Source organism: Chiroxiphia lanceolata, chromosome 25 (genome assembly GCF_009829145.1).
Source record: "Chiroxiphia lanceolata isolate bChiLan1 chromosome 25, bChiLan1.pri, whole genome shotgun sequence".
Taxonomy (NCBI): Eukaryota; Metazoa; Chordata; class Aves; order Passeriformes; family Pipridae; genus Chiroxiphia; species Chiroxiphia lanceolata.
This window is the reverse complement of record NC_045661.1, coordinates 3,886,348-3,910,521: the sequence shown is the minus strand read 5'-3', so window position 1 is coordinate 3,910,521 and position 24,174 is coordinate 3,886,348. Positions and strand designations below refer to the sequence as shown.

General features: G+C 45.1%; 2 protein-coding genes and 1 long non-coding RNA gene across 8 annotated transcripts in view; 2 read left to right on the top strand and 1 right to left on the bottom strand.

Moving 5' to 3' along the window:
* Positions 1–1,840: 1,840 nt before the first annotated feature.
* Positions 1,841–13,468, bottom strand: CAPZA1 (capping actin protein of muscle Z-line subunit alpha 1). Its single transcript, XM_032710342.1, has 10 exons — positions 13,383–13,468; positions 8,714–8,777; positions 8,401–8,452; positions 7,514–7,577; positions 6,032–6,238; positions 5,560–5,639; positions 5,061–5,139; positions 4,497–4,568; positions 3,893–3,955; positions 1,841–3,403 (listed from the first exon to the last, which is right to left on the bottom strand). The coding sequence occupies exons 1-10, from the start codon at positions 13,419–13,421 to the stop codon at positions 3,263–3,265; spliced, it is 861 nt and encodes a 286-aa protein (XP_032566233.1). The 5' UTR covers positions 13,422–13,468; the 3' UTR covers positions 1,841–3,262.
* On the top strand, positions 7,593–12,474 carry LOC116798171. Of its 2 annotated transcripts, none has more exons than XR_004360839.1 (3): positions 7,593–8,472; positions 9,357–9,619; positions 12,153–12,474. It is a non-coding gene; the product is annotated as an uncharacterized LOC116798171 (long non-coding RNA). The 2 variants fall into 2 exon arrangements; XR_004360840.1 differs by lacking the exon at positions 12,153–12,474 and adding an exon at positions 9,758–10,118.
* A 104-nt stretch (positions 13,469–13,572) lies between the features above and the next one.
* Positions 13,573–24,174, top strand: part of ST7L (suppression of tumorigenicity 7 like) — a 32,710-nt gene continuing 22,108 nt past the window's right edge. Inside the window, exons 1-10 of one of the 5 annotated variants that reach the window (XM_032710338.1) lie at positions 13,573–13,730; positions 15,499–15,581; positions 16,710–16,869; positions 17,478–17,532; positions 17,957–18,072; positions 19,949–20,027; positions 20,815–20,999; positions 21,092–21,189; positions 21,586–21,700; positions 23,418–23,490. In XM_032710338.1, coding sequence (XP_032566229.1) covers positions 13,709–13,730; positions 15,499–15,581; positions 16,710–16,869; positions 17,478–17,532; positions 17,957–18,072; positions 19,949–20,027; positions 20,815–20,999; positions 21,092–21,189; positions 21,586–21,700; positions 23,418–23,490 — 986 coding nt within the window. In that variant the 5' untranslated portion in view covers positions 13,573–13,708. Of the gene's footprint in view, positions 13,731–13,883; positions 14,250–15,498; positions 15,582–16,709; positions 16,870–17,477; positions 17,533–17,956; positions 18,073–19,948; positions 20,028–20,814; positions 21,000–21,091; positions 21,190–21,585; positions 21,701–23,417; positions 23,491–24,174 lie in introns of those variants that run through there. The other 4 variants (XM_032710337.1, XM_032710339.1, XM_032710340.1 and 1 more) reach the window with 4 other exon arrangements.

Here is a 24,174-nt window from a genome sequence, read left to right as displayed (position 1 = left end):
CAAAGGTGGGGGCTGGCTGTCACCCCACCCCTGCAGCCCCCCAGCAGTGTTTGCCCCCAGGGTGGGCAGCAAACGCTGCCGGCCCCCACCTGTGCTGCCCTCGGGGCGGGGAGGTGCCCAGGTGTGTCGCATCCATGGATCCAGGGGGAGGGACGGGGGGCTCCCAGAGCTCCAGCTGCTCTATAAAGAGGAAATCTGCCTCCGGTCTCCTGTGCTCTCACCTCCAGCCTGCCTGGTGACGGTGGTGGTCGCTGAGCTGCTGCTATAAGACACCCCAAGCCCCTGGGGCTGCTCATGGTGCTGCCTGGGTGCTGCTTTTTGCCTCTCTGTGGCCCAAGGGTGCTGGGTAAGTCTCCTGTTCTTTCTTCCTTAGCTCAGGGTCTTTTCCTCCATCCCAAGTTCTGCCAATGCCCTGCCACTGTCCTGAGGTTGCTGGGAGGCTGTGACGGTGTAGGGCCCCTCACTGGCTGCAGGAGGGCTCTGAGGCTTGAGAAACGGGGCACTGCCTTTGGAGGAATTGCTTGCAAGTCTGTCAGGCAGAATGTTGGAGCTTTAAGTTTTGGTCTTGTAAACAGAGAGGAAAACTCTTTCCAGGTGGGCAGAAGGGGAGCCTGGCTGCTCTCAGGGCTGGCAGGACCCATCCTGTGGCCCTGGGCAGGGCCAGCTTTGCCTTCCTTGGATCAGTTAAGCTGCAGTGCCCGCTGTGATTCTTCTGGGGTCAGGCTTTGACCTGGAAGAGCCAGAGCAGAGCCAGACCAGGATATTCACTGTTCTGGAGCTGCCTTGGTCTCTGCTGAAGTCTCTGGTCTCCAGGAGACAACTGCTTTCAGGGTTACAATCCCTCTGGGCATGTGACAGCCCTGGGCTGGCACTTGCTTGGTGCCCCAGGGGTGGTCAGACATGTCAAGCACTGCTTTTCCAAGGGAGAAATAAGGGTTGGAAGTGGGACTGAGATAGCTGAGTCTGCTATTGAGACCCTGGTGGGAGATAGGGGCCAGGAGACAGGCAGGGACCGAGCCAGCCTAAAGAACGATTAGCTGAAGATTTGGAGAAGGACAGAGAGATAGAAACTCTCATTATTGCAGCTCTTAAGGCTGGAACAATAAGGGCAGAGAACGACTTTCAGTGTAACTAAGGAGCAGGAGAAGACTAGCCTTGAGGCTGATAAAAGCTGTGTTGTGTGAACAGCCTTATCTTGGGCCCTGGCTTCAGCCCCACATTCTTGGAATTGCTGCAGCGATTTCCTGGATGGATCCACGGCCACAGCCCCAGCACGTGAGGCACTGGCACACACAGCCTTTCATCTCCCCGGGTGCTGCCGCAGGGAGGGACCCTCTCCCACAGACTGTCCTTGAGTGGCTCCGTGCAGGGCATTTTCCAGCCCTCCAGCACAGCCCCGCTTTGTCCCGGGTAGGATCCAACCAGGAGCGTTTCCTAAGCTGAGGGAGGTGTTACAGTTACGCACAGACGATGAGTGGAATGACGTCTGCTGTCGTTTTCCAGGGTGAGGTGCTTCGTTAGAGCTCTGTGACTGTTTTTATTTCAATTTGGAAGCTCTCAGCCCTCCAGTGGCCATGTCTGTGTAGCAGGGTGGGAGCATCACCCCCCGGGTTTGGAGTGACACCACCCCTCCTTAATCATGGAACCGTTAAGGCTGGAAAACACCTTTAAGATCACACCATGTTGACCACTAAACCATGCCCTCAGGTGCCACATCCACACATTTTTGAACCGTTCCAGGGATGGTGACTCCACCACTTTCCTGCCTTCAGGCAGTCACCTCTCCATCTGCCTTCACCAGGCACCAGCAGAAGTGAGACCACGAAAGAACAGACACAAATGGCTTTAAACAAAGACCAGTGTATTTGCACTAGACTAGTTGATACAGAGGATGCCTGAGGGATGAATGGTCAGTCTCAACAGCAAATACAAATATATTTTATTTAGACAAAACTCACAAAGGATAGACACACTTATTTTGTGGTATTACTGTGCAAAACCTGAGGTGTGATGCACAGGCAGCCCCATCCCTCTCTTCCCAACCCCTTCCTTTGTGTATTTAAAAACGGGAAGACATGAGCCAGTTTAAAAACCAGGACCTGCAAGGCAGCCCAGTGATAACAAAAGTGCAAACAAAAGCGAAGGGAATTCACCAAAGGGGGTTAATTTTGCAGTGAATCCATGTTCTGAGCTCTGAGAAAGGCATATATGTCTCTTCAACCTCCCCTTCAGACAAACTTGTAGGACTCCTAGTCTTGATGTTACAGGGAAAAACCCCAAACAGTAACACATAGCAAGCATGTAGAAGAGATTCATTCCAAAATCCCCTCTAAGTATGACAAGAAACTGGCCACAACTGAGACAAAAGGGAAAGGATTTTTTTTTTTCTCTCACTTTGGTGCAAGTTTATTTAGTTTGTACACTATCCATCCATACACCTGTGATACAAATCTATGAACCTGCCACAAAGCATTAAAGCACAACATACCTATTATTCTGTAGACACTTGCATTTTTAATCACTATCCAGGTCCTTGTGGACCAGCAGTGAGTGAACACAGGAACTTGTTCTGTAAAAATGCAGATGTTTGGTAACCGTAAGGACACGAGAGAGGGGAGAGCAGAGATGTTCACTTTTAGGGAACATGGATTTTTCAGAGTAAAAAACAACAACAAAAAAATACATCCCTGGAAGAGCTGGGTGAATAGGGAGTTCTGTAAAGGATCCTGTAAACTTATTTTATACAGTAAAATCTAAGCCTGCAGGCCTTCTGCTTCGTGGAGGTTGGGAATAAGGATACACAAGGACTCACTGTCTTGCATTTACTGTGTCTTGCAGCGTTTGTGAGCTGTTGGCAGGTTTGACAGACTCACTGGAGTACCTGGAGTGGTGTAATACAGGTGAGGGAATGCTCTGCACCCTCCTCTGGGGGTTACAATAGGGCTTTTCCAGCTAGGAAGTTTTCCAACCAGTGATTGAAAACAGCTATACCTCGGAGCCACGACTGGCTGAATTAAAATGACCTATTAAATGCATTACAACAGGAAGTTTACGTGGCAGGAAACACAAAACACAAAGACAACTCTATTTGTTCCACAGTTCCCTCTGAGGCTAGAAAACCTGTTAACTTTGAAAGCCCTAAAAAAAATGCTGCTCTGGTTTAGGAACCACCTAACTTGGCATAGGACCACGTTTGTTTTGTTGGTTTTTTTTTTTCTTTTTTTTTTTTTTGCACACCACCATTTCACAGAACCTCCCTGCCTTAGGCATTCTGCATTTCCTTGCCAATCTTGTAGCTGAGGATTTTGTTCCAGTCGATCTTGGTGCGGGTGACGGGCAGCTGCCGGCGTAAGGCTTTGAAAGTGGTGTCTGACATGGTCTGGTAGTTCTCACTGATTGCTGTCTGCAAGGGCAAGCACTTGGGTCAGGGCAGTCACAAGATACTCTGAGAAAGCACAACTCAGTGGTAAAGCCACAAACCCCTTCCTAGAAGGTGAAGGCACACTATTAACTAAATTAATAATGCAGTCACCAGCGTGTGTGAAAGCAAAAGGGTGACTGAACAGCACCTCCTTAGGTGTTTCACTGCCTTATCTCTCTCGAGTCACCTTGCACACAGGCTGGGACAATGTAAAAAGCTGTGGCATAAATTTCCTCTTTGGTATTTTTAACTGTCACAATGGAAAATACTTTGACTCACCCACTCCCCTCCCATGCTTGTTCCAGGCATTGCTTGTAACCCTTCAAAATAACTACTACTACTGGTCCTTTTCTGACTAATTCTTAGTCCACACCAGATTCAGCCAGAAGCAGAATTAGAGGTTGGTTTTCCATTAGCAGTAAAGGGAGACTGATATGATTCCATGGTTTATTTAACCACCAGTGATCTTACCTGGTACTCATTTTCTGCATTTTCTATTATCTTAATAAACTCCTTAGCAGTCTGGACATCACTCTGCAAAGGAGAAGAATACATTTTCCTATGTTTAAAAGCAATCCACAAAAGCTACCCAGTAGATTTCCTCTCAAGGGACAGGCTGAGTACAGATGAAGTGGGTAACACCAGCAGCTTGTGTTCGTAGCTGGGCTCCTTTCACTTGCTACACACTGGGTAGGGCCTGTGCTCCAAACTGGAACAGGGCTGCACCCTAGTGAGCAAAAGGGAAGTGGATCTTTGTGGTACAAAAGGGATTTTGCAGCTGTTGCTCCCTCTACTGTACTACAGAACTTTCTTAATTTCCCTTAGTGTATGTCTCTTACTGTTCCTTTCCCTTGCACGGTGGTAGAAAAGCATATTCTGTCCTCTTTAACCCAAACTTGTAACCTTTCTAATAAGGTCAAACTGGGATTCCCATGTGATTCTAAACACTGCACTGACTATTCACCCTAAAATTACTTCAAAGCCAAGAGAATGCAGTCACAGCAGTGTATGCTTTGTGAGCTGCTTAAGGAATAAAATAGCTGCTTAGCATAAGAAAAACTTTTAGCACACTTACTGACACCTGTACAGAGTCCTGGATGTCTTTATGACTAACCAGCTGGACGTTGCCATCTTCATAGTAATGGACCTGGACCAAGAGACAGAAGGCAGGTTATCATGACCCCTCACTCCACAATCCCTGGAGCCCCCAAAATGCTACCAGAATGGCACAACAGAGCGTTGTGCCAGACTTCTCTGCTTACGTGGAGACTAAAAGCAGGATGGATTTTCTAAAAGGTTTCATTCTTTGTCAAGACTTTGTTCAAGATTATGTTAATGCAGTAAACGCCTAGAGTTGAGATAAGAGCAATTATAAAAGATTCAAGGTAGAGGTTTTAGCCCTATAAACTGAAGGACAGTTGGAGGCCTGTGGGGTAATGCTACAGAATAAACCACAGGCCAGATGGCAGACTATGTCTGAAACATTAGATTTAAGAATTAATTTCTCGAATACTTTAATAGCTCCTGACCTGAGAAGGACATCTCTGCTGCATTTCAGCATCTCATTCTGAGCTGAATGCATCTGTGTAAGAGAAGCACAATGCAGCTTCTCCTGTTATTGCCAGGAAGAGCAGCTCACCTGGATTTTGAGCACTGCAGCCACTTGAGCTGTCGGTGGTGTGATGGTGAACTTCCATTCTGATCTCCAGCGCCCGTTCCTAAAAACAATCAAAGCATGAAAACTATTCCCCAAAACCTCTAACAGCAAAAAGAACCAAACCAACAAGTTGTTTCTGGTGTTGTCTTAGGACCAATAGTACAGTGCTCTACGTGGCACTGAGTTAAATTTGTGAAGGGCAGCTGAGCACAAAGCAGCTTCAGTACAGAGCAGCTCCAGTGTGCTTGTGCTCTGGAACATGGAAAGGGGGATCTATCCAGCTCTGCTCTCCCTCTGGATAGGTGACATGAAGGGTTTTGGCAAGTGCCAAGGGGGCTGCAAGGAAAACAAGACTACAGAAGGAGAAGAACTTCTTGGGAAGCCCAAGAACACCTGCCCTTCAGACTGTGTCAGACCTAGGGGATGGGTTGGTTTGGGGACTAGCAAAGGAAGAAAACACACTGCATTGAAGTTGTCTTACCAGAAGTTTTTGGGCTGGAACTGGTGGCTCTCGATACAGGCAATAATTGTCTGCTGCCCATCTATAGATTTACCATAAACCTGCATTTAGAAAAAGAGTTAAAAAGGCCCAAGAGCTGAGGAAAGCCAGCCTTATTCTCTGTTCTGCAGCGTGGTGGAGGCGGCTGTTGTGGTACCTCATAGGAACATGTATCACTAATTACACTGTCCAACACCTCCACTGGCAGGTATTTCATTCCCTGCAGGTGTGAAGGTGCTTGGCAGTGGTGAGCATGAAAAAGAAGGTCTAATGCATCTTTAACACCCTGTGTGTGCCAAGATACTTGCACCCTCTTTGGAACTTGTCATTCCAAAGGCAGCCAAAACACCAGTGAGGATGGAGAATTCCAACAGCTCTGCCCAGCCCAGAGCCCACTCCAGGACTGACTGACACAGAGAAATGAACTTTCAGGGGAACAAGATGGATACTCAACAGTACAGAAGCCGTTGGGATAATGATCTTTCACGTAGGCTCTCAGGGCACTGTCACAGGCATCTCTCCACTGCTTTAAACCCGACTCCGTGTCCTCAGGCTGGGGGTCACTTGCTTCTTTCCTTAAATGATCAAACTTAAAGGAAAGTTTGTTTCTTGGGTCTAAAAATCTGCCATTGCCCAGATCACCATGTTCTGTGATTAAGACCTGTAAAAGGAAGTGAAATGAAGATACATTTAGGCCGCTACAAATGTGTTATTTTGCGTTTTTCCCTATTTGGGTATCAATGTTTCCATAGATTCTGTAATACTGCATAAAGAGAGAGATTTTCAGTGATAATTTCAACTAGCAGTAATTGTAGTGAGGTTGAAGGTAACTCTCTGCTTTTCACACTAATACAGCCAGTTCTGGGTCAGAAGACTAAGTGCAGTATTATAATAATGAATATTTTTAGCTTAAAGTTGGGCATCCTTACAATATAAGCAGGTGGTTTTGCTTTTAAAGTTATTTTTGCTGTTCTCCTTCTCAATTTCTAAAGGAAACGAAGAATTTTAATCTGGAATTTACCATTTATTGCCATGCTCCATGTTGCAATAGTTCTCCTTTTGATCAAGAAGGGTACATAGATGTGGCTACTTCTGAAAAAGCACAAGGCACTGTATCTTCCCTCTCCTCTCTCTTATTCACCATAATTCTCTGACTTCCCAAATATTGATTTTATTGGGGTTTGCTGGGTTTCTTTGCAGGTTCTACTGTAACTTTCTCTTGTCAGAGCTATTTCTATGGACAGCCCTCTTAAAAATATCTGCCTCTCATGAATATCTGGGACACCAGAAAAGCTGGGTCAGAGCTTGGCTCAGAGAACACAACAGATGGTCAGGCAGCTTTCTGGCTTCTCTGTGCCTTGCTGCTTGTTCCCAAAAAAAAAGGATAACAAAGGAAAATTGTTTTGCTGGTACAGATTGGATGGTATTAGGTATAATCATTTTACCAAATCAGTGCTTTGGTATCATCAAAGACACACCTTGTTTTTTAGGGTAGCTGGGAATGGATTAAAAATGCAGAAAATCAATCAAACTATTAAGAATCTACTATCAACTGTCAGGAGGAACTGTAAGCAAGTAGCAACATAAGGATTTGGAAGTTAGCTTTAAATAGACAGTAATCTTTAATCATTCATACTCTAAGTAGAATTCCAGGGACTTCAGCATGGAGCTCTAAGGAATAATGAATTGGAGTTATTAAGTAGTATCAGGCAGGACTTTAAGAGAACATTTAACCTATGCTTTGTTCTTAGAGAAGAAAGGTTGGTAATATAATGATGTGTGTGGGAAGGGGGAGAGGTGGTACCTTGTGAGCAGAAGGAGTGAGTCAGCTGCTGCTGATGTGGAGCTGTGAGTCAACCTCTTGATGAAACAACATTTTTATTGCTTTTGCAGAGTGCAGCAACAGAAACCTCAGGTGCACAAAGCTTCCCCTTACCTGATCCTCATACCCTTCTATCTTCACTGGAGTGAACTGATCCATGTTGTACTGTGCAAATGCACTGTGGAGGGTTAAAAGAACAGGAACTTTAGCTGTACATTTATTCTGACTCGAGAATTAAGAACGTTCTGTGATTACAGGACGTGAAATTTCAGCCTAATTGGGCAAATAATGCACACACAAGCACTCTCAAAGGATTTTCAACACCTTTTATTGTTGATAGCTATAAAGCCCAGGTCTAAAGGCAGGGTTTGTTTAGTGATGACCAGGAAAGTACAGAGTTCAAAAGTAGAACAGCAGGAAGCCTGGGGGAATGTGAGCAAGCCAAGGCAAAACAGGAACACCCCAGCTACAATTCAGACAGCAGCAAGGTAAACAAACCAGCAGACTAATATTTACAACAATTTTCTTATGTAAAGACCTGTTGACTGACATGTCACCTAGCTTGAAGTCAAATCTTAGCATCAAAAAGCTTGTGTGTGTAATCTTTAAGCATCTCCTGATGAGGCTGTGGAAGTAAACAAGGTCTTCTGAAAGCTTTTTATTGAGGGCAGTTCTTTCTCTAAATTTAGGCTATGGATTACTCAGTATTTCAGGCTTCACTTGCTTTACAAATCATGAGCAGACACTGCTGCTGCAGCAGAGTTAAACTTTTTGGCAGGGTGCCTTCCTGTCAGTTTTATACAGCACAAATCCCAATTCAGGGCTTTTAAAAAGAATCATCCACACCTTTCATTATGTATTTTGTTGGAGGTGTGGTAAGGAAGTACAGAGGATTGCTCTCAATACAGCAAATGGCCTTCTTTGTCACAGAATGATGGGTGCAAGAAAACATAAGAATATCTGATGGTAATTTGACTTGTGTTTGAAATTTTAGGACTTACTGTGCTGCTCCTTCCCTGAGAAGATTGTCATTGTTGAGCAATAACCGGACATCTGAGGAAGAGAGGGTTCAGGTGGGTTATTGGATTTGTTTTGATCAAATGTTTCTCTTTATGCATTTCATTTTCAACTGTACAAAGGCAAACACTGAAATGATTAAATCACTTCATTAAGGAGATGTAGTCCAGGATGACAGCATGTTTTTCCTAGCCACCTCTTAACCTTAAAAGCAGCGTAGTGTGACGCAGCCTTAGATTTTTGTAATAGATAAAACATGAAAAACCACCACAGATCATTTTTTCCTTATTTACTTACCATTGAATACTTCATTGAACTCCCCAGGGGGTGCATGAGTGATGAATTTTGCAGCTATACGCACCTACAGTGGAGCAGAAAAGCAATTAAAGACAAGATAATGTACTGAGTTGATTCACTGAGTTCATACAGGCTCGAGCAATTCACCAACAAAACCAGCTCTGACAGTGATAAAAGGTGCCAGATGTAGGGAGAAATCTGGGCATGTGTTGCCAAAACAAAAACAGTCTCATAAGACTGTTCAAGGACGGGGCTTGGAGCAACCTGGAGAGTGGAAGGTGTCCCTGCCCATGGCAGGGGGTGGAACTGGATGAGCTTTGAGGTCCCTTCCAACCCAAGCCATTCTGCTTTTCTGTGAAGATCAGAATTTTTTTTAGTGTAATAATAATTCCAAATGTACTCAGCAAGTTGCAAACTTCACAGGGGCACCTGTAGAAACGTGAACTGTCCAACCTGCACAGTCCTGACCTGTTTAGGGACTATGAATGCTGGCCAGCCACTCTTTGTGCGTGGATGTTTTTTCCTGATCCTTGCCAGTAACCAGACACCCGAATACCGGGGCTTAAAAAGAACCAGGAACCAGGGTAGTAAAAGTGAAACTGTAACTCCAGCACAACAGAGGAGTGTCTGACACATGTTGCAGGTCATTGAGGCAACCTGTTTTTGCTGAGCCCTGGCTGCAGAAGTCACTGCTCCACAGGAAACAGTGTGTGAGGGAGAAGCTGATCCCTCTGGAAATGGAGCATCCTCGCAGCTTTGCTGCAGTCCAGCCATGAACTGGCAGGGCAGTGGAAGAATTCAGGCATGTGGAACTGGGAGTGACACAATAAATAACTGAAAAGGCCAACTCTGAATGTCCAGAAACTTTGAGGCTGGGAAGGAAAAATCCATTCTCTTCTAAAAAAGGTAACAAACCCCCACTGTGTTTGGAAATCCAATATACATGTCTTGCACTGTTAGAATTTAGGTGGGCCATGTATTGATTCCATTGGAATTAGTAAGAGTTTATGGTTTTCATTATCAAATCTTTTATGGCTTTTACAGGACCGAAGGGAATAGAAACATCCTGGAAGAAATGAAACAGGAAATGTCACAAAATTAAACCTCTCCCTTAGAATAATAAAAACGTCACATTTCCTCTGATAAGCTCAGTAACAAAGCTGAGCAATGAGCCTCTCCCACCCAACGAGACATTTATTGAAAGGGACTGCAGAGCTGCTCATTACCACTCTGATTACTTTCTACTTTTCATTTTGAGCAGCAAAACAAAGGATTCTCCCTGTGCATCCAATTGCTTCAGCTGAGTTATTGCCAGAGCTGGAAATAACTCACTTCTCTCAACAGTCCCCCCCCCCGTTTCAAGTAGAAATTGCTGTTTGTATTGTTTGTCACATAATGATTTAAAGCAAGACGTGGAGGGAAATAAACACCTTTCCAAACAAAGGGTAATTGCCTTATTCCAGCAGGATCAAGTGACAACTCTGCCTTAACTGGACTGAGCTTCAGATAAAAATAGATCGTCTTCCAAATTAGCATCTATTTCAAAAAATAGATACATTCTTTTGTGCCTGAGGTAATTAAGCAATACAAAGAAAAGATTAGACAGACAGTAACTTGTGTAATTGATACGGTACAGAATGTCAAACCAATTTTTTTCCTCTTAATTTTCTGGTTTCCGGTTGGTAAATGTACAGCAATTCTAAAAATGGAGCTCTCACTGTTTGAAAGCTTCCACTATTTAAAGAGCTGCAATGAGGACACACTGCTGCCATAATATTGTCAATTTTTAGTCAGGAATTTGGGTGGTGATGAAGACAGCCTGGCAGTAATTAACAGGGACCCTGCTGCTCTGTATCCTCTGTGGGCTTTGCTCAGAGCCAGCCCTAAAAAAGATTTCTGAAATGACACCCTGTGCTTTTCTGAGGCAGTGCAAGTGTAAGTACAGCACAGGGTATCACTGTGCTGGAGCTCTCACAAATATCTACCACTCATGCCATGCACTGGATGAACAAATTAACTCCCTGGATGAACAGATTCCCTTTTATTTCTCCATATATTCCTTTATAAGGCTCCTAAAAGCCATAAAATTTAGTATCTTACAAATTTATGCAATAATGCTGTGGTTGCAGAACATGAAACCCTTGTAAAAGGGGTCAGTGTTTTAACAGGTTGAGTTTTAGGTCAGTGGATTCTTGTAAGAAAATCCTTGTGGGAAAAAGAAGCAACAAACAGGAAAAAAAAAAAAGGCAAGTGTTACAGAAGAGATTTTTAGTCTTCCACAAATTCTCTCACTTGGAAGTTTGAGAAAAAAAATCAAATCAACACAGAAAGGCCTCTACACTTCAATCAGGTGCTGCTACAACCCCAGTTCTGAACAAAGCAAAGGTTGCAAGTGTTCACTTGGATAATTATCCCCCGCCCTGCCTCTCTCATGGAGCAATAAAACACAAACCATTTCAGTGCAACTCTTGAAATCAGGAGTGGGGTGCAGGAAACAGGCTGGGTGGGGAGTGATCAGTTTGAAATGTGAAGCCCTTGCACGGCTGTTGGGTTTCAGAGCTGGTTTGCAGCAGGGAGGTGTCAGGATGTTCCCCTGCAGAAGCACCAAAATAAGACTTTCTGCAACCTGCCCCATTTCCTGCCCCCGGGGCTGTTTCAGGTGCCATTTCAGGCTGAAACAGGAACTTCCTGCTTCTAAAATGGGGAAAAGGCTGAGGGAAGTTGCTCAGCCATCAGTTCAAACTGTCAAAACAGCAGCGGGGTGAACTTGAGCAACGGGGTTGATTGCAACTAAAATCGTGGAGTCCTGGAATGGTTTGGGTTGGAAGGGATTTTAAGGATCATCTCATCCCGCCCCCTACCATTGGCAGGGACACCTCCCACTAGCCCAGGTTGCTCCAAGCCTCATCCAACCTGGCCTTGGACACTTCCAGGGATCCAGGGGCTTCTCTGGGAATTCCATCCCAGCCCCTCACCACCCTCACAAGGAAGAATTTCTTCCCAATATCCCATCTAACCCTGCCTTCTGGCAGTGGGAAGCCATTCCCCCTTGTCCTGTCCCTCTATCCCTTGTCCAAGACCCTCTCCAGCTCTCCTGGAGCCCCTTTAGGCCCTGGAAGGGGCTCTCAGGTCTCCTTGGAGCCTTCTCTTCTCCAGGTGAACCCCCCCCAGCTCTCCCAGCCTGGCTGAGAAATGAATCTCTTACCTAAAATATGCCCACAGAGAATAAAGAAGTGAGGTTTGGAGCATTGAATGAATTAATTTTGTTGCTCTACTGTTTTTTTTTTTATTATTTATTTATTTTTTATTTTTTTTGCCTTTTTTTTTTTCGCTTTAAAGCACTGGCAAACTCACACTTAGAAAATGAAACTTCTAGACTCATCTGAATAATCACAAAATGGACTCTACAGTCAATCTTGGCTGCTTGTTTCTCTTTCAGATCCTCCCTTAAGATGTCCTTTTCTACCTTTGCAAGGCGTGGAGCCACTTGGAATTGAATCAAGGTCTCAGTTGCTACAAAGACCACGTCAATTCTGCTCTGGAATACTTATTTCAAACAACATCATCAAAAATCCTGACTGAAGGATGAACTGGACCTTTAAAGCTCTGCTTGTTTCACAATGAATGTCACTGTATTAAAGCTAAAATTGGCAGTTCAAGGGAAAAATGAAAGCAAGGCTCCAGACTCAGATGATCCTGGAAGATCCAGCAGCCTGAATAGCTCCTCCTGAACGTTAAGAAACTAAATATAACGCTTTTATGATGTAAAAAAGTGCAACAGTGGATTTTTTAACTACTGTTTGCAGGTAACTGGTGTTACCTGGCAGAAAACGTGACCTCCTCGTTTGTTACACAAAGCCCAGCGCTGCTCACAGACAGTAATTTCCCCGCATTCCTCCACAAGAGGAACAATCTGCTCATTTCCCCCTTTCCTAAAATAATTACGGCTCTCTTTGGTTCTGCTTAGTCCTTTCCATCCCGTGCAATTTGCAGGATCTACATCAAAGCTCCCGCCGGCAGCTGAGGGAGCAGAAAACGCCCAGACACCCTCTGAGGGTGTTTAGGAAGCGAAGGGGTCGCACAGCACCTCGGACACGCCGGGAACTTCGCTGATTTGGGAAACGAAGCTCAGAAAATACAATCTCAAAGAATCGATTAGGTTGGAAACGATCTCCAGGATCACCGAGTCCACCCTGTGCCCGATCCCAGCCCAGAGCACGGAGGGCCACGTCCAGTCCTTCCTTGGACACCTCCAGGGCTGGGGACTCCACCACCTCCCTGGGCAGCCCCTTCCAGTGCCTGAGCACCCCTTCCAGGGAGAAATTCCTCCTGATGTCCAACCTGACCCTCCCCCGGCACAGCCTGAGGCCGTGTTCGTTTTCACTCGCAAAGCCGCGCCGAGGCGCCTCAGCTGCACCCGGGAAACGAGGAAATGGAAACGCAAAGAGGAAAATAAAACGCAAAGCGCTGCTCTGGTAACAAACAGCCGACCCGCGGCCAGTCCCTCACCCGGGCAGCGGCGGCCCGGCGGTCTCGGGGGCCCGCCTTGAGGCAGCCACAGCCCGGCCCGGAGGCTCCGGGGGAGCCTCCCCGCCGTTACCCACGCGTTGTTTTCCCGAGGGCGGCGCTGCCGGCCCAGAGCGGAGCGGCCGCCGGCCCCCGCCTTTACCTTCTCCTCATCCGACACCCGCTCCTCCAGATCCGCCATCTTGGCAGCTCCGGGCCCGGCCCCGCGCGGTGCATGCCGGGAGCGCCGCCCGGCCAGCCGGGAGCGCGCCTGCCGCCATCTTAACTGCGGGCAGACGCCGCGCGGCCGCCATCATTAGAGCTGGCGGGTTCAGGGAGCGCTGACCCGGGCAGCGCCATCTTAGCTGCGGGCAGATGCCGCGCGGCCGCCATCATGGAAGCGGGCGGGTTCACGCCGGACCGGGAGCGCGGCAGTGGCAGAGCTGTCGCATCCTGGAGTCTCTGAGGCTCCCGCTGGTCACGTAGGGGATGCGAAGGCGCAGTAGCACTGGTGGGCTCCCGCCCCGGTCATCCCGTTGGCGGCGATGGCTGAGGGCAGGGGGCCGGAAGCGCGGGCGGCGCCATCTTATCTGCGGGCAGACGCCGCGCGGCCGCCATCACAAGAGCGGGCGCGGCCGCCCGTGACTGGCAGCGCGGTCGTGGCGGAGCCGCCGCGCCCCAGAACCCCCGGGGAGGTCTCGCTGTTGTGTGGGCACCGCTCGGTGCGCGCCCCGAGCCCGCTCTGAGCACTGACGGGCTCCGCTAGCAGCCTCCCCGCGCCGGAGCTCCGCCCCGGCGGCCGCTCCGCCCCTGTCCCGGCGTGCCCGGTCGTTGGCGATGGCGGAGAGCGGCGGGAGCGGCCGGGGTCCGCCGTGCCCCGGGGCTGCCGCGGCGCTGAGGCGCTGGGAGCAGCTGAGGCGGCGGGCGGCGGCTCCCTGGGCCCGCGGGCTCCTGGCCGTGGCCGCGGGGCTCGGGCTCCTGTACGCGGTGCTGCGGGTGCCGCTGCGGCTGCGGGACGGCCTGGCCGCCGGTGAGGGGCTGGGGGGAGGCGGGACCCCGCTGTGGGGCCGGGGGTGCGGGCGGGGCGTCCCGGGATGTGTCAGCAGTAGGGCGGTGATTGTCACCCTGTGCTGGGCGCTGGTGGGGCCGCACTGCGAGTGCTGCGTCCTGTTCTGGGCCCTCTGGACGTTGAGGGGCTGGAGCGTGTCCAGGGAAGGGAACGGAGCTGGGGAAGGGGCTGGAACACCAGGAGCGGCTGAGGGAGCTGGGGGGGCTCAGCCTGGAGAAAAGGAGGCTCAGGGGGGACCTTCTCGCTCTCTGCAACTCCCTGACAGGAGAGGGGAGCTGGGGGGTGTCGGGCTCTGCTCCCGGGGAACAAGGGACAGGAGGAGAGGGAACAGCCTCCAGCTGTGCTGGGGAAGTTCAGGTTGGACATCAGGAGGTATTTCTCCATGGAAAGGGTGTTCAGGCCTCGGAAGGGGCTGCCCAGCGAGGTGGTGGAATCCCCACCCCTGGAGGTGTCCAAGGAAGGACTGGATGTGGCCCTCAGTGCTCTGGGCTGGGGGACAAGGTGGGGATCAAGCACAGGTTGGGCTCGGTGATCTCAGTGGTTTTGAGGTTCTGTCCCAGCAGTGCCCACGGGCCTGTGGCACATCCTGGCCTCCTGCAGTGACACACAGAGCACATCACCCAGCCCTGGGGCTGGGACACAGCAGGCTCTGGGATGGGCAGCCCCAGGGCACTGGGACCAGCCAGGAGGGTTCTGTCAGGCTGGAGCCCTGCCCTGGTCACCCCTGTCCCTCCCTCCTCCCACCAGCCTGGGGTGGTGGCAGGTGACAAAGCTGATGTGCAGTTTGGGTCCAAACCACTAAATAATTGCATTCCCTGCCCTGTGCTGTTGATAGCAGGAGGGAGAGGTCTGTGGAAAGTGTATATTCTTAGCACTGAATATAAACTGGCATCAAAACAACCTGTTTTTGTCTTAGGTTAAAGTGAAATAGTACATTAAATTAGCTTGTTCTGGTCCACCAGCCACATTACGGGTAAGACCATAAGCTGCTTTGCCTAAAAATGTACAATGCTTTTTTTTTGGATTGGGTATAAAACCTAATTGACTGTCAGAGATGGTTACAAACAGAAAATAATATATGGCAAGGATTCTCTAACAAAATAGTGTTATGAAGCTATTAGGGCTATAGTATATTATATATTTAATAAAAAGCTATTTCTCTTTTTCAGTTCTGCTTGCTAAGTCTTTTTTTTTTTGTTTCTCTTAACAGTGACCGTGTTCTTAAGCACTTTGACTCCAAAATTCTACTTTGCCCTTACAGTGACTTCGTCCTTTATATCTGGGCTGATATTTGTAAGTAGTTAATTTTTTTTTCCTAAACAACTTTAGCACCTCAGATTATTTTGTGAGGGGTAAAGGGAATGAGTATCTGACTCTAGAGGGTGCCTTTGGGCTGGGAAGGAACTTGTTTAGTATCTTCTCTGATGAATTCTAACTACTCTTTTGCTTTGTGTGTTGGGGTAAGTCTGAGGAAATAACTTAAAATATATATTAGAATAAGTTAGAATACGTATATATTCTATATAAAAATAAATATAGAATCCCAGAGTGGTTTGAGTTAGAAGGAACCTTAAAGCTCATCTTGATCCACCTCCTGCCATGGGCAGGCACACCACAATCATCTGACCCTCGTGCAGACCATGGCACTGCATATACATTTTTTGGGTTAATCTTTATTTTCAGTATTAAAAGCTAAAGAAAATGTCTGTTCTCATCAATTAAACCTAATTACCAGGATGTGCAAAGTCTGTTTTAACAGATTTCTGAGCAACCTGGTCTAGTGGAAGGAGCTGGAATGAGGTGGGCTTTAATGTCCCTTCCAACACAACCATTCTATGATTCTATGATTTGGGCTTTAATGTCCCTTCCAACACAACCATTCTATGATTCTATGATTTGGGCTTTAATGTCCCTTCCAACACAACCATTCTATGATTCTATGATTTGGGCTTTAAGGTCCCTTCCAACACAACCATTCTGTGATTCTATGGTTTATTCTTTTAGGTTATTTTTGTGAAATGAAAAAAAACTACACCCAGTACAAATTTGGTGCTGCAGGTAGGACTGATAAATCCTCACCAGATAAAGAGAATCTAAGGGTTTTTTGCCTCTGTTGCCAGTTTCCCTACACAGGCACTACTGAAGGGGTTTATGAGTTACCCCAGTGACCTGGAGGGGGAGGAACAGATGTTTGGCTAAAATTTTACAAGTTTCTTTCAGTCTCTTTCATGTTCTGTGGCTGATCCTGCATGACAAGCCAGGCCAAGCCAGATCATTAGTGCTACTTTGTGTGGAGACAAAAGTTCCATCTCTAGTGGATTTGCAGGGGGATTTACTCACTGTGGACACTCTTATCTCCCCTGTTTGCTGCAAGGGTGTCACCTGAGGGAGTTTCTGGTGCTTTTTTTTCCCCTGTGACAGGTGTTTGAGTGGTGGCACTTCCGAAAATACGGCACGTCCTTCATCGAGCAGGTTTCTGTGAGCCATCTGAGGCCCCTCATTGGGGGGGCAGAGAACAGCCCCCCACCCCCAGCAGCCTTCTCAGCAGGGGACAGTGACACCAGCAGGCAGAACATGCCAGGTGATTGATTCCTGATGTATCCCAGCAGCTTTCCCTAAGCTTCAAGGTGGCTGCTTCACCTGAACTGGCTTTTAGTGGCTTTGGCTCTGCATTAGTGCTTGTGAAGAATAAAAAAAGCCTACATCTTATAAAGTGTTTTATTAATAATGGTAAAACCCCCTGAATAATAATGTATCTTTGCTCTAAACCATTCTTTATTAAAATATTTAGGGAATATCTTACACATTTAGCTAAAATTGTTTCAGTAACATTAATTATTTGCTATTCTAAATATGTGCAAGATAAACATTGCATGAGTGTACATGGCAGTGTTTAATCTTCCCACCATGTGCTTTTGTACCCCAGCAATGCTGGGGAGCAAAAAAAATCTCTCCATATAAATATTATATATAAAAAAATATATGTACATCTATAACCTTTTATATAAATTTATATTTTTAATAGCAGAAGTTTATGAAGAATATTATATGATCATGCTCAAGTGGTATAACAATAACATGAAAGCAGCTTTTGAAAGCAAAACTGTATTTCATTACTGCATTTCAAAGTCAAGGTAATATTTCCTGTGCTCTTCATTTAAAAAGTACTTTTATTTTTTTACTCCCCAGAGTGCAAAGTGTGGCGAAATCCACTCAATCTTTTCCGAGGGGCAGAGTATAGCAGGTATTAATTATCTTACTTTCCATTGCATCTCTTTAAAATTAATTGGGGCCATGCACATGACTTGTTCACAGAACTTGCACTGGTAATGTCAGGAGACAGCTGGAGACCTGCAAGATTATAGGGGTGATTGATGCCAATCCTGTGTTTAAAAGGCACCAAGCCAGTCTTTGGCAGTGTCAATGGTAAGAATGCAAATATTACTGTAACTGTATTTCTTGTGAGAGTAAAGTAGGAGAAAAACTTTATTCAGAGGTTGAGATTCTGACTCTAAATTCTCTTTTATTATTATGGCTGTACTGCAAGTCTCCTTGTGTTCTTTCATTGCAAAAGCTGCTTCCTAGGAAGCCAGTTCCCAACTTGCCTACAACTTTACAACCTTTAAACCTTTATAACCTGCCTCTTACTGAAATTTCTCCTATTAAAGGTACATGTGGGTGACTGGGAAGGAGCCTCTTACTTACTATGACATGAATTTGTCAGCTCAGGACCATCAGAACTTTTTCACCTGTGACACAGATGCCCTCCGGCCTTCAGATACAGGTACCGGTGTTGTGGGGGGGGAGAGTGCAAAGTGGGTGTTTTTAATGAACTTGAGCATAGATCAAGCTTTCATGTCAAATATTTTGTGAGATTACAGCCTTTCTCAACTGCTGAAGAGGTTTAATAGACGTACAGAATCATGGAATGGTTTGGGTTGGAAGGGAAATTAAAAGGTGATCAAGGTTCCCCCCCTGCCAGGGGCAGGGAAACCTTCCTCTAGACCAGGGTGATCCCAAGCCCTGTCCAACCTGGCCTTGAAACTTAGTCTTTAGTGAATTCAGTGAAATTTAGTGACAAGATGTTTTCTCACCCTGTGCATTCTCTACAACTTTAAGCCTGTCAGGATCCTGTATTTTAACATCTCACCCATTTCCAATAATCAACACAATACCACAAACCTGGGTTGTATTCCCAACAGCCAAAATATGCTCTCATTTGAACCTTAGCAATGAACACTGCAGTCTCCAGAATTATTTTTTTTTTTTCCTTGTGTTCCACATGTTTAGTGCAGCAAATGTTCTTTACCTGGTTATTGTCAGTGTGGGTGTGAATTATTGTCAGTTTGTCACGTTCTGGAAGTGTTCCTTGTCAGCCTCCTGTGACAAGCTTGATATGAACGATGTGTTTTTATTTCACAAAAGGGAGTGTATTGTCTCGCTTGCTAAGCCAAGACTAATATTTTGTTTCCAAATGAAAAACTCAAACATTTTTCCACGTTATTCTTGCTGGACAGCAGAAGGGTTTGTTCCAAAAGAAACATGTATAGATTCTTTGGTTTTCTTATCGTCCTTGAGATAGGCCAGATATGGAACTCCATGAATGTAAGGTTTTGGAGGTTTTTCAGTGTGAAAGTTACTTAGTTTTGCATGGAAAATGGTAGCTCTGAGAGTGTTGTTTTTCTTCTGCTAAAAGTTGGTTTTCAGTCTGTGTTTTTCATTTTTCCCAATTGGAAACATAGTGGGGAGGGGTTTAGAGTCATTGCACTGAAATAATTTTGAATTCAAGCTGTAAATCAAACGACACTTTTGAATAAATTTCAGCCTTTTCAATTGTTTCCTAGAATACTTTCTAATTAGGTGATAAATTATTACAGTATAACTTGAATTGGCTTTGCTGTGTGATGCCACTCAAATATGGTTTGTAAATTTAAAAAGGAATTGTTTAACCCTTTATGATCTGACAGTTTTCTGAATAGAATTCCAGAATGGTTTGGGTTGGAAGGGACCTTACAGATCATCTTGTTTCACCCCCTGCCATGGGCAGGAACACCTTCCACTATTCCAGGTTGCTCCAAGCCCCATCCAAGCTGGCCTTGGACACTTCCAGGGATGGGAAGCCACAGCTTCTCTGCACAACTTAACATTCAAGTGTGAAGCTCTACCTGTGCAAGACACCCCTTACTCCATCACTTGTTTTCTTTGAAGTTCTGTTTGAAAGCTTAAATTAAAATTCTGTGCAGGTCCGTGCAAGAACCTGTGTTTAACAATTGCTCCTGCCAAGCTTTCAACAAGTCTTGGGAAATGTTTCCAAAAATCTGTAGCAGTTTAGAAATTGTACATCTGCCTGGTTATGTAAGCTGTCTTTGTGCTCTGTGTAGGAGTTCTGAAATGGTCAGTGAAGAATCTTCCTGGTGGTGTTGCTTTCTTAGACTAAATTTGGGGTGTAAAGAGCTGTTGCAAGAGTTTGATGCTTGTGGGAGAAACAGGCTGGAATTAAAACACTTGTTTGCTCTTCCTTGTAACAGTCATACGGCAAATGGGAATTTCCAGCATGGAAATGGATGTTAATTATCGAGCAGTGTGGCCTCCACTGGCTCCCAGGTGTTTCCCAGGTGTCTCTCACCAGCCTTTCCATGTTTTCCATGTTTTTCCAACAGTTATGCAGAAAGCCTGGCGAGAGAGGAACCCTCAGGCCCGGATTAAAGCAGCATATCAAGCTCTGGAGTTGAACAATGAGTAAGTTTAGAAATTCAGCTGCTGTATTTCTTGTGGGAAAGACCAAGTGGAGGAATACTGAGCACATTAGCAGTTTCTTCATCTCATAATTCACTTTTAGCAAAGTTCTGAGTAGCTTAAGAGCAATTCCTGTGACTGAGAGTTGCACATGGGGCAGTGACACTGAAGTATTGAGCTGTTCTATTAAAAATGGCTTTTGTGCTTCACTTTTCTTGGGAAATATATTTTTAAATCTTTGTATCAACAGCAGTAGCAAATGAGAAATTCTGTTCAGACGTGGAACAGCCTAAATTGAACGTGAGATCCTGTATCTCAGAGGTGGCACAGTGGTAGAACTGTATTTGGAGTTCACAGATGCCACTGCTGCAAGGCATTTAAAAATACTCCTATAGCACAAACCAATTTCACCCACTATTGTGATCCATTTTGTTATGTTGTCTGGTAAAAAACTTTAAAACCTGGGTTTGGAAAAGCAAACCAAACACAAAAAACCCCTTTCCAGACAGTTACAGACCATTTTTACAATTTCAAGGAAAATAATTTAACTCGCTGCTTTTCTCCAAATATGTTTTTGGAGAAGATTTTTTTTTTTCTGTAAGATGAAAAAGGTTTCTGTTTTTCCCACACTTACCCTTTTAACTGAAGTCAATATTTTGGTACTTTATTATTGTTAACGCTTAGATCTTAAACATAAGTGAAACCTGCCCATTTTTAATGCTTCTAGCACTTAGTAAAGATACTAAACTTCATCCCTCAGAATAACTAGTAGGTTTTTCTCTTATTTCAGTTGTGCCACTGCATATGTTCTCCTGGCTGAGGAAGAAGCAACAACAATTGTGGATGCTGAGAAGTATTTCAAGCAGGCTCTGAAAGCAGGAGAAATGATTTACAGAAAGTCTCAGAACTGCCATTCCCAGAGCCCCCAGCACGAAGCACAGCTGAGTAAGGACTTGGAATCCCATAAACTCTTGGGTTTGTGTGAGCAGAAATGTAAAACTGAGGTAAAGTTAGGAGAGGTAAGGATTGGGACTTGATAGACTAATATTTTTTGTCTTTGTCATCAGGAAGAGACACCAATGTATTGGTCTATGTGAAGAGGAGACTAGCAATGTGTGCCAGGAAGCTTGGGAGAATAAGGGAAGCAGTAAAAATGATGAGAGATGTAAGTAAAAGTAAAAAAAAAAAAGTGAGCAACTATTGTTTTCAGTCACACCGTCCAAATTGATGGTTTCAAGTTCCTTTCTAGGCCTCATAATTAATTTAACTGAATTATTTTCCAATGAGACTTGCACATCATGGCTGGATGCAGCCTGGTCTAGTGGAAGGTGTCCCATGGCAGGGGTTGGAACAAGATGAGCCTTAAAGTCCCTTCCAAACCAAACCATTCCACAATCTTATGGAATTATGCAGTTCTTTTCATGCTGCTTCCCTGCCAGCTTCTAGCACTAAAAGAACAGAACATAGAAAAATCCTGAATTATTGTACTGATTTCTGTTAACTATTTCAGGGATTCAACTGCAGTTCTGTGTGTAATTCATTTCTCTTTCCTGATTTGCAGCTGATGAAAGAGTTTCCACTTCTCAGCATGCTGAATATCCATGAAAACCTCCTGGAGGCACTGCTGGAGTTACAGGCTTATGCAGATGTCCAGGCAGTTTTAGCCAAGTATGATGGTAAGTGGTGGCTGTTGGGAAATGTGGGTGTTTTTGGATGAGAGTAAAAATGAGGTGGGCAAGTTGTTTGCTCATGATCTCAGCTGGGTGACCAGATTCCCTCCACCAGTAACAAATAGATGCTTCCTGAGTGCAGGTCAAGTGTTTCTTTTGACTGCTGAGGTCAAATTTAGGCAAGCTAAGTTGCATCCAAATTCCTTTTTATGCTTTTAAGTTACTTCTAATCTGTAAAGCAATCTTTGCTTTGATTCGAGGATTATTTTAATTAATCTCTTTTACATCCCTAAATTCATCAGCCTTTTTCAGCCAGCACACAGCCCTGTAAGTAACTGATGTAAATAAGATGGAAAAGGGAATTTTCCTTTGTCATCTTCCAGGCTTGGCCCCTGTAACACTGAAGTTGCTCCTCAGAGATCAGCAGTGTGCAGACATGCTGCTTGCCAGAGATTAGTGGTGGGCATTAAACAGTGTAGTTTGCTTTCACTTTCCACCTCAGCTAATATATTTCAGGGGTTGTGCAAGTCTAGATAAAGGTTAGTAAAACATATACTTATTTTTTTATTGTCCTGGAGGTTTTGTCACCTACACAGTGCCCACATCATGAGGTACAAAGTACTGCTGTCAGAGCTGGCCCTTAAATCACCTTCAGGGTGGAGCAATATTTTATGACAGCCATTCCCAGAAGCTGTTGTGTTTTTTTTTCCTCTCCTGTGTCTGTTCTTTATTGCCTCAGGGAATCAAAAGTAGGATATTTTCTCCCCAATCCCTGTGCCTGTTGTGTGTAGCCAGCATGACACCCTGCTCCTGTTCCTGATCATCCACATTCCTCTGTGTGGATCCTCCTTAATTTATCACAACCATTTGTGCTTCTCTCTGCGAACATCAGCAACTGTGACACTTTCTTAAGAAAGAGTTGCTGATGTTTTTCTTTCCCCCTGAGCATCTGGAAAAGTGAATATGAGCTTCAAACTCTCTGCAGCACCCCTGTGTTTTGCTTGACACGACAGCCAGACTTGTAGTAAGTGATGGACAAGCCCAGGATGGGATTTACAAAGAAAGCAAGAGCCATCTGACTATACACAACATGGTACTTGGGAATTAGACCCCAGACTTTGTCTGCTTTTAAAGTAAACTTGTGCTGTGGAGTGCTAACCTTCTAATCTGTAATTGTCAGCTCAAACTTGGCTTCAGATATCCCACAAAGCTCCAACTAATAGAATTTTTCCCCGTGGAACTGGAAAAGAGCGGAAATTGGGGTTTTGTTAAAATTTGTCTACCTGTCTGTAGTGTCATTTGTTTTGGGTTTTTTTGGTCAGCTCCTAGTCAGCCTCTCAGTGTTGTGTAAAACTCTGTGCTGATGTACAGTTGCAAAATTAGGTGAAAGATTAGAAGCTTGTTTTAAACCTTTGTGGGTTAGCCCAGGAAATATAATCTGATTTGAAATGTGTATTTATATATGTATTTCTCAATTCAGTTTTAGTTTCTTGGTACATTTAGAAGAAAAAAAAATGATGCTTTACCACCTAAATACTGAGTTTTCAATCTGAGACTGGCTGTGCAAAGAAATTCAGAGTTTTTAATCACAGCTGAAATGTTCCAGGTGTTACATTCATTGTCTCATGTGCCCGAGGAAAAATCTTTAAGCTCAGAGGGTGTGGGTTTAAAATGTTTGTCTTGCCTTAGAATCTTACAGCTTAATTATTTTATTTTATCATAGATATCAGTCTTCCCAAATCAGCAGCAATATGTTACACAGCAGCCCTGCTAAAAGCCAGAGCTGTTTCAGAAAGGTAAGCAACCATGTGTGTGAAAACAGCTGTTTGTTGCTGATCTTCTGTAAAATATGAAGTAAAAAGGTCTAAATCTTTTATGTTTTAAAGTTACTTCTAATCTGCAAAGAAATCTTTGCTTCCATTCAAGATTATTTTAATTTTTTTCATCTCTTCTACACCCCTGCTCATACCTAAATATGTAGCAGTTACATTTTTAAGAGCAAGTTCAGTGTGTTTATATATACACATAAATGTGTGTGTAATTAAATGTGATTTAAAGCTCCTTTCAAACATCCACAAAGTTAGTACAGGTGAGGGTGTTTTTCAAGAGCCCACATGTTGGCCAAGTGCTTTTATGAAGGTTCTGTTTTCAGTGCCTTGCTTGGGATTTTCACCATTTTTTTGGGGTGGGTGCAGGATGTTTGTGGTAGTTGGTGCTGGCATTTCACTGTGGTTCTGGTCTGTGGAAAGCTGGGTCCAGCAGGTGATGCTGTAACAGTGAGGGGAAAATTTAGGCACTCACCTGACATGGTTGACATCAAATTTCAAACATACCTGTGTCACATGGGCATGGAGGGACAGTCAAGGTACCTGAATTAACATGCACATTTTTCTCCTAGAAGGATTTGTTAATCCTTCTTGATAAATCAGCCAATTTCTTAACGATCTCCAAGCTCACCAGTGCAAATAAACACCTGCTTA